The sequence below is a fragment of the Penaeus japonicus genome, unplaced genomic scaffold, assembly GCF_977035675.1.
Source record: "Penaeus japonicus unplaced genomic scaffold, GWHDUDI00000001_assembly GWHDUDI00000002, whole genome shotgun sequence".
Taxonomy (NCBI): Eukaryota; Metazoa; Arthropoda; class Malacostraca; order Decapoda; family Penaeidae; genus Penaeus; species Penaeus japonicus.
The window spans coordinates 14,451,261-14,461,260 of NW_028234404.1; the positions used below are offsets into that span (position 1 = coordinate 14,451,261).

Below are 10,000 nucleotides of genomic sequence, written 5' to 3' on the forward strand. Positions count from 1 at the left end.
GTCATATTTTAAAAAGTTTCATATCATTAATTTTGAACCAGTGTCTCTACATGCCATAGGCCAGGATTCTAGATGGCACCTATATATACATACCATGACAATGGATGCTGCTCCTTTCTGTGCCCTGTATAGTCATCAGGTTTCTGGTTCCAGTGACTAATTCTTAAGCTCCAGCCCTCCAAAGTTGGCTTATACCCTTATTTTTTGTTTATTCTCGTAATGGAAATGATAACGCTTTTTAGTATCAAAGACAAAAGGGAAGAAAAAATATTGCCTCCTCTATTTTATTTTTTATGTGGGGAGCAACCTTGAAATTAACTCCAGTGCCAATACGCTCTGATTACATCCCAGCTCCATCGTGTTAAAAAGAAATAAAGGTGTAGATTATAAGTCCAAATTTCTAAGGTTTTGACCCAATTTTAGATACACTACCCATGTGATATAATATTTTAGAAGCAAGGTTAAATGTAGAAACAAAACATTTACTGTTAGTACTCCTGGCATCAGTGAGTTAAGCCAGAACTGTGGCAGGGAGATTTTTATTCTATCCTGTCAGATTGTAGGATCGGTGACACTTGTTTTTTTACTTTATTTTTTTTAATTTTCCTTTTTTTTTTTACACCTGAAGATTTTTTATTTATTTATTTTTTTTATTGATAGATCTGGGTTTTAAAGTGTTAGATTTGTTATAATTCTAGATTAGATAAAAATCTCATTCATAGGATGAAACATTTAGAACCAAAAATTTGGTGAAGATACATAAATCCCCTAAACATGATTGTCATATAATATTGCATATTGCAGAGAGGGAGATTGGGAAGGAAAAGATCAGGTGGCTAAGTTGGAAAAAATGTCTTACTCATCCACAAACTTTTTCACACTTGCTTCATTTCATTCACAAGAACTGAAAAAAAAGGCAGAATTCGTAGCAATTTAATTGGCTCAGGGAGAGGAAGGATGCCAGTTGAATTGAGGGTATGGGAATTATACAATGGATATGGCTGGAGACAACTCATTTGACAGTAATGGATTAATTAGTTGATATTACCCGTCTCTCATTCACAGTGGGAAAGACATTCAGGGAAAACAGCCTGGCAGTTTTGATAGTTTGTACAGGATAGATTGGGAGAAGAGGACTCTCCATAAATGATATAGCAAGCCACACAAGTGTAGAATAGGACTTTAGGAGTTATAGGAATAATTGTCTTGAGTCATCCCAGTTCTTTTTTTCTTTGTGTACACACTTTATTTGAAGACTTCGTGTACACACTTTATTTGAATGGCTTTGACATTTTTTGTGAATTGCATGTAAATTTTGATGTTATTCTGAAGAACTACCCTGAGCAAGAGAAGTACTGCAATGTAAACTGTTAAAAGAAGCCATGCACAGGAAGAATTTGGAAGGTAGTGAGAATTAAATGCCATGAAGAATAAGTAACTGTTAGTATGACTGGCATTGCTTGTAAATTTCAGTTCTGCGCTGAAGATCTATCTGGAGCAAGAGAAGTATTGCAATATAAATTACAAGAAAGCATGCATAGGAAGAGCTCGGAAAATAATGACAATCAGCGTCAGAATTAAATGCTAAGAAGGAAGAATGAATAATTTGTATGACTGGGCCAAACATTATCGTGAAAGTAGTTCAGATGATGCTTATCATCTCTGGACCTATGGTATTGTCAAGCAGAACTCATACAAATTATAGGATGGAAAATCTTCTGCTGATTAAAGTAACATATCAACCCTCTCTGGATGGGTGGTACACCACAGGTACCGCGCATTCAAGGCCCGTTCGCAGGGTGCCGTCATATGGCGTCGATCATTTAATTGATTTAGGCCTATGCGTTCGAGAGCCCTGGTATTACAACTTGCAAGGCTGGAATGCCCCCGGCAGGAATGGGTTAAAGACAGCACACTTTGGGATCACACTTTGCTTGATACTAACTATTTAGAAAAAATTCATGTGCTTGTAATATCTAAGTTATTAAAAGAATTAAGCTAAGGATGGATGTTCTTTTTAGTTTGATTTATTTTAACTACAAACATCTTTTAACCTCAGTTGCAATTCACATCCTGGAGACTTTTTTACTGTACAGAAAGAAACTTGGGTAAATCTTTTTAGATTCCCAAATTAATTGGGTTTACATTTGACCTTACTTTCCTTCTAGGTTTCTACTTCATATAGTTTTGAGTGGAGAGGCACTATGTTATTACTTGCCTCACTTGTTACTAGTTGCTTTAATGAATCTCTTAGTGCACCAACTGTTGCATTTTATATTTGAATCAACATGTTGCGAACGGAAGATGTAAAAGTAAAGTTTGTATGATAATTGACATGGCTTTCACAAAATATATCCACAAGCAAAATCAAGACTATTCAACTCTTAAAGGCCTAAATTTAGATATTTAGTTATAATTACAAAATAAGTAATCTGTAATCTTGGTGGAATATTGACAACTGGATTCGCCCCATAACAATTTTTTCCACCCCAACCCTGCAAATATATATTTTAGAGTACTGAAAATCCCCACTTTTTTGTGTTTCTTTGTGTGAGAGACTTCCAATGGGTATGACAGTTGAGACAAATATCTGTAATTCAGTCTTTGTCTTCATAAAGGAGGAATATACACTACACTCAGTGTAACATCACTATCACAAAGTTATGGAACAATTGCAAAGTTTCACAAAACTTTTTATTCATTGTATCAAGAAAAAACAATTATTTACAACTACATACACTCCTCACTCCTTGCGCTACTTGGCAAAACAGCCAGACTGGCAGTGGCACCTTACACACCGCCCATATGATCAAAAATGCTTGTGGCATCAATCTGGCTATGGTTCATTATTGTATGATAGGTGAAAAAATTGAGACATTTTTTGATAGTGTCTTATGGTCTCATAAGGTAAAACTGAGAAAACAAGTCTGTTGGCTTTTCCCTCAAACTATTGCACTGCAGGTTTTCAGCTTGAAAAGGGTTTTATTAATAAAAGTTATTAATTTTCTATTTATTAGGTTTAACTTCAGTATTTAATTGCTACATGGATATTTGTTATTAGATAATGAAATGAAATTACAGTATTTAATTGCTACATGGATATTTGTTATTAGATAATGAAATGAAATTACAGTATTTAATTGCTACATGGATATTTGTTATTAGATAGTGAAATGAAATTGTGAGTGATATCATATATGTCTACACTTTGTGTAATTGTTATAGGAGATTAAGAAATCTATGTATTTGTTTCTGTATGTGTGTGTGTGTCTGTCTGTGTTTTTGAAGGTTCCTGTGAATTTTTTAAAAAGTCCCTGAGAAAGAAATTTCTTTGAAACTTCATACTGTTCATCTACTCTGATTTTAAAAGATTCTCTAGTTGTAAGTAATGTTTCCCAATTGCTCTTCTAGATGTATATTTATTCTTATTTTCTTTTCTTGCAGGAAATCTTTGTGGATGCCACTTTGGCCTGTGGTGGGAAGCTATATGCAGCACATAAGTTTGTTCTCAGTACCTGTAGTGACTATTTTAAACAGATGTTTACTAAGAATCCAAGTAAACATCCAATAGTGTTTATGAAAGATGTGACATCTCGTGATCTCGAAGCACTTTTGGACTTCATGTACAATGGTGAAGTGAATGTTCCTCAGTCTAGTCTAGGATCTCTTATTAAAACTGCAGAAGGACTACAAATAAAAGGTTTAGCAGTGCCTGATGACCCTCCTGTTTCTAAAAGAGAACGGGAACGTGATAGAGAGAAAAAAGATAGTAAAACCCAACACGAACACCACAGTCCCCCAGCTAAGAGAGCGAGACCTAGAGAAAGATCGCCTCCGCACTCCACTCCCTCCCAACCTCCAGCATCCCTCCCACAATCCTCGTATACTTCGACAACACCTACAGTGCCCAGATCTCGGTCCCCTCAGCCCCCTGCCCCCTCCGCTGGTGCTTCTCAAATTGGTATACCGCCCGTGGAAGCAACTTTAGATGAAGACAGTAGAACAAGTGTACAGAGTGGTGTCAGTGGACTCAGTGAACAAAATTCGAGCACAACACCTAGTCTAAGTTCTAAACAAGGCAGCAGTCAACCTGTGGGTAACACGGGAGACAATGCGTCTCAGTTAGACCAGTTGCCGCCAAGTCATAGTGGAGAAGAGCCCTCCCCAGGGCCGTCTGGAATCCACAAACCCCAACAGTCAAAAGAAGAGCCGGAGATGGTAAGTTAGGGTTTGTCCTTTTTTAAAATACTGCCCTATATAGACCAGACACATATTGCCTGATTTAGTTATATTTCATATGACAAGCTTATTACTTATTTAAGAGGAAATAATTGGAAGTTCTTGTGCAGGAGATCAAGCAAGAAGATGTGGTGGACCTCGGAGAAGAGGATGAAGGGGACTGGGGTGTAGAAGGGGATGGGGGTGGGGGTGACTCCTCAGTTGGGTCAGAAAACCATCCCAATTTCCCCGAAGTAATGCTACCCCATACAGATGGATCCATGCCTCCCTCAGGAGATCCAGCAATGGTGAGTGTTCCGCTAAAAGTATTCATTCCTTCCTGTGATGCTGATAGGAAGCAACAATTTCAATCTGTCAGTGATTTGTGCTTTATACTCTTTTAATTTTGTAACATATAACACTTCCATTTTAAGAGACGTTAGATTCTTAGATTCTTGGATTTCCTTAAAACATAGTTTTTCCCAATTGAGTGGAATAGTGCCAGCTTATCATTGTACAAAAGGTACCCTTTTGAAATACCTGTGTACAGAAGCTAGTTTCACTTCCTTCTTGATTTTTCTTCAAAATATGAATAAATTTGTTGCTTCCTGTCAGCATTAACTGATTCCTCCTATTCATGATCATTGTGCTTCTTTATATTAGACTATTTAATGCTAGCAATCATTTCTTCTTTATATCAAACAAATAATTAAGTTGTTTATTGAGCAGTTATTTTAAATTTATTAAAGAGCTAAAGAAATGGTTGTAAGGCATTACAGTTTTGATTTATTGGAAGCACAAGGATATTTTGCAAAAAGAAAATCCTTTAGAAAACTGAACTGTGTATTAATGATGGACACAGACATTTGACACAGACATTAAAGCTTCAGAATCCTGCGGAGGAGTCAGTATTTTTCTTAAAGCAAAACACTCCAGTGGTAGAGATCTGTCAAATTTACAGTTTTCCTGGTCTTTTTTCTTTCTACTGTAAATACTTTGTTATTTGAAATAACTTGATGAATTGCGATTAAAAACTGGAGTGTATTGCAAGTTATACCTAAGATTGAGCTTGCTGTTTTTATGTTAAGGGAGGAATTTCACCTTTACAGACTTATGATGAAATGGCATTATTGAAGGGTGTACATCTGAAGGCTGCACTAGTTTGCTATCCTGCAAGTTCAGAGAGTATTACATTTTGGAGGAACGTGTGGTTAGCTGTTATCAAGCAGCAACCAGCCTATAAATGTATAGGTGAAATTCTCCTCTTTTTATTATGAATGTAACTAGCTGGTGCAGGGAATAAGTCTTGGCATTGTGTAGAGATGGACTCAAAGGTTTTACTGTTATGAGGTGTATCACCTCGGGACTTGGGCGAAACTTTCATTGATTTATAGCGACATAAGGTAGTTAGGTAGGTTTTGCTTGGCACATTGTCTCAATTTGTTCTTGCTGTGGAGGTGAAGCTGTCATTGTGTTGGCTTCGATCAGTCTGAAAAAGACATGTGTCACTCTGGAAAGGGAAAAGCCTCAGACTGGATCAGCTGGTATGATCAGCCCCATCTTAGCACTGAGAGTGACCTGACACAAAGTTGTCTCTCTCCCTTTTCCAGTTGTTGGGCCCACTTTCCTCTGTGGCGGCATCTTCCCTCCCCCCTCTGGGCGCCCCCGCGGGCCACGTATCTCTCTCAGCATCACACCAACCTGGAACCCACTCTTTGTTTGGAGGATTTGGTGGGAGATTACCCCCTTCCTCCTCTCCTTCCTCCTCCCCTCTTCAGGCTGCTGCAGCTGCTACTACCTCTGGGCCCATCTACCACCACCATCTGGGTCGTGGAAGATACCGCCAAGACAGGATCAGGGCCGAGATCAGCTTGGTCCAGGCTGAGACTGCCTCTTTGGAGTCTCTACTAGATTCTGGCATGCTTGGAACATCAGATGCATTAAAAGTTGAAGTAAAAATCAACAACAAAAAAGTAGAGGTTGCTCGTCTTCAAAAAGAGTTGGAAAGGCTAATAAGTGGGCAGTTGCGTCAGAGAAAGTTTCGAGAGAAAATGAGAAAAAAAATGGCGGACAGTAGCACCTGAAACAAGTTGAAAACAGTCGAAGCTGAATTTTGTATGGGTGCACAAATTATATATGCAACAAGGTTGTGAAATTAATGTATGTTTATAGTCTCTCGGTGATCTGGAATTAGGTTGCAAGATTGAGTTGTCTCAAATAGCATTGATAATTTCCTTCTTTGAAGTCTTGTCTTAGCTGAGATATGAGTGAATGATTTACCAATATTTTTTTTATGGGGTTGGAGATGGATAATATAAGGAAAAATATAGAAGCTTTTAGTGCCATTTTGTCTTACGGTGAAGAGAAGTGCTTATAGTGCATTGAACTAGTCAAATATTAAACTTTAGTTGAATTATGTGCCAATCTGATTTTTTTTGTTTTTATCAAAAGATTTATATAGGCATTTGTTTGCTTTATAAAAGGTTTATTTTATAAAACATTTTTATTTCTAACAAAAATTTCTAAACTGGTGATGGCTGTAACAAATGTTGATATATACGAAAATTATAAAATGCTTCAGTTACTAGGTTTATTGACTTGTAAACCTAGTCAGTAAGCTAATTAATATAATGATAACGGGAAGGTGAACTGAAGATGGAGAGAAGTGGTGATGGAGAGGCTAATGAAGGGGTAGTGATGGCAGTGTTCCTTCATTTGCAGAGGGCGGCCTTCAGGGCAGTAGGCGAGTTTGTGCCCATGGGCGGGCAAGGTGGTGTGGTGCCCCGGCGTGTGGGAGCAGCAGCACCCTGCCCCCCTGGGGGTTCTGCTCCTATGGCTGACCTGCCTACTTTTATTCCAAGCCCTGAGTGGCGACCTTACTCATGTCGCTTTTGCTTTAAGAAGTTCAAACGTAAGGACCACTTAAATGATCATGAGCGACTACACACTGGTGAGCGCCCATATCACTGCCAGTACTGTGGCAGAGGTTTTGCCCAGAAAAGTAACTGTAAAAACCATGCCTTACGTTGTCCTGCTGGTACTAACATTTTGTGAAAAATATTTTTGTTTGAAAATTTTATAGTTATGTTGTATATGAATCTTATTCGTTGTTATGAATTGATACACCAAGATTCTGTTCTGTGCTGATGAAAGGAATAAAAGCAAGGAGGTGAATACCTAATTTTAATCGACCTGAGTATAATAGTCGATTCTGGTTTACTTCATAACATGGAAATGGATCAGACTATGTTAATGAGTTACATTTTGGGTCTGGTTGTGGGTGGCAAAAGAGAAACTGATAAACTTCAGAATTCAGATGATTATATAGTGTAAGAGAAAGAAATATTTTAAAAAATTAGATATTTCAGTTACACTTGGCTGTATTAAAAAAAGCAACAATAAACTACAGATATGAGATATTAATCCAAATCCAGTGTTTTACAAGTTTTCCAAATTAGTCATGTTTGAGGCACCATTTATAAAAAAAATTACAGATATCATTATGTGTAATTTGCTTTCAAAAGTTTTAAAAATATGGAGTGCACTCACTCTCACACTCACACTCACTCTCATTCTCATTCTCATTCTCATTCTCATTCTCATTCTCATTCTCATTCTCACTCTCACTCTCACACTCACACTCACACTCACACTCACACTCACACTCACACTCACACTCACACTCACACTCACACTCACACTCATACTCATACTCATACTCATACTCATACTCATACTCATACTCATACTCACACTCACACTGACTAAATTGCACTCACTGACTCACTCACACTTGCACTCACTGACTCACTCACATTGCACTCACTGACTCACTCACATTGCACTCACTGACTCACTCACATTGCACTCACTTGCACGCACTCACTCACACTTGCACTCACTTGCACGCACTCACTCACACTTGCACTCACTTGCACGCACGCACTCACTCATGCACACGCACACGCACACGCACACGCACACAGACCAAGCAATCATGTTTCACTCTTAATATACATTACGCCCCCAAAATAATGTAAAGTATGATGATAATTATTTTAAGATTTACCATTTTATGAAGGAAAGTTTCTCTGAAAATTCCTGTTTTACAATTATAAATTAATGCAAACAGTATCAACAATATTTTGAAAGAAAGTGAACTCCAGAGTGATCTTAAACATTTTTTAAAAAACATTATGGAACACCCAATTATTACTGTGAAAGATTAAAGGATATCCTATGGAGTTTTTTTTTTTTGTTTTTTTTTGTTTTCCCATTGCTAGGTACTAGCTAAAGGATTCTATTTTATTGTAAATCTGTGTTTGATTAGAATTATAGGATTCGCACATACTAAATTTTGTACATGTAGATAAAGTTTACTGTGCCTTTTTTATATGAAGATTTCCATAGTAATTTCTTGATGACTAATAATTACAAGCATTAATTAAGTAAAGCGCTTATATTTACACATTTTCTCCAGTCCTTTGACACCTAACATCCCTCCTTAGATGATTATTTACCATCTCCCAATTACACACTTTCAATAAATATCTATTATTGGCATGAAGATCATAAGAACAAAGTTGAATCCTATTTAGAGCAACAGATTATTTCAAGAAAAGTACTTATTTGCTCATAATAGAATACCATATTGAATGGGTACAGGCAAATAAAAAACAGGTGATGTCCTTTTTTTATTGGGAGGGATAATTTCAAGAATGTGTACATACTCTATGGACTATAGAGGATGGCAATATATAAGCAGAACAAACCATTTGGTTCTTCCCTGATTTTTTTCCCATATTTGCTCATCTTTTGTAGATTCTAGGTTTTGGGGCATTGATGATGATAATTTTTTTTATACTTAGGCAGTCAGTTTGCCAAAGTATAATGGAGGTATGATAGACATACTGACACTTGGCTTCAGAAGTTTCAGTTACATCCTAAGCACCTTATCATAGAAGGATAGCTGTAGAAGAGCAATTTGGTTTGAGGGGAAAATAGTGGTAGAAATTACCAGAAATGTGCTAGTGTGACAGACATAAATCTTCATATATTTATTTATTTATTTGCTAATTGTTTAAATAGTACCTGATATTGAGTGGAAAATTTCACAAGCTTTAATAAATAGGTGCGCATATATTTATTTATTTGTTTGCTGATTGTTTAATTATTACCTGATATTGAATGGAAGATTTCAGAGCTTTCATAAATAGGTGTGCAATCCAGTAACCAATTTGGAATTGATTTTTGGCCCAGCATTCTATATATGTTGCTGCTTGCATAGTAGGTGAGGTTTACTAGGAACTTACCTCCTTGGCCCAACATTCTATATATGTTGCTGCTTGCATTGTAGGTAAGGTTTACAAGAAACCTACCTCCTGGAGGTGTTGAAATCAAAGCTAAGGAATGAGAATTTGAATTGAAGCAGATTTGGGATACCTTAACAAAGTACAACAGTAACTGTAGAGATACACCTTCCAAGGGTACCTTTAGATGTTGTGGATATGATACAGGAAAAATATGATAATTAGTTATAAGAAGAGCTGTGACACATCAGCTCAGCAATTGGTAACATATGTCACCTATTATCTATTTAAATTTCATTGATATTATTTTGGAAATGCTTTTAAATTTGTAGACTACCCACAGGTTGAGTATGTTTGTGAGTTTCGTGTGTCTAATATTGGTCATTTTTGTTATACTTGGGGTTAAATGAACATTCTAGCTTACACTTGTGTCTCAGCCCATTCTTCTCTACTTGATATCATCTGAATATGAC

General features: G+C 36.9%; 1 protein-coding gene across 25 annotated transcripts in view; it reads left to right on the top strand.

Annotated features, from left to right (window-relative positions):
• The window catches only part of LOC122258993 (uncharacterized), a 91,043-nt gene that overhangs the window by 11,179 nt on the left and 69,864 nt on the right, over positions 1 to 10,000 (top strand). For 23 of the 25 annotated variants that reach the window (XM_086547963.1, XM_086547884.1, XM_086547924.1 and 20 more), the window contains exons 3-4: positions 3,445 to 4,218; positions 4,350 to 4,526. In XM_086547963.1, coding sequence (XP_086404089.1) covers positions 3,445 to 4,218; positions 4,350 to 4,526 — 951 coding nt within the window. Of the gene's footprint in view, positions 1 to 3,444; positions 4,219 to 4,349; positions 4,527 to 5,828; positions 7,393 to 10,000 lie in introns of those variants that run through there. The other 2 variants (XM_043025402.2, XM_043025409.2) reach the window with 2 other exon arrangements.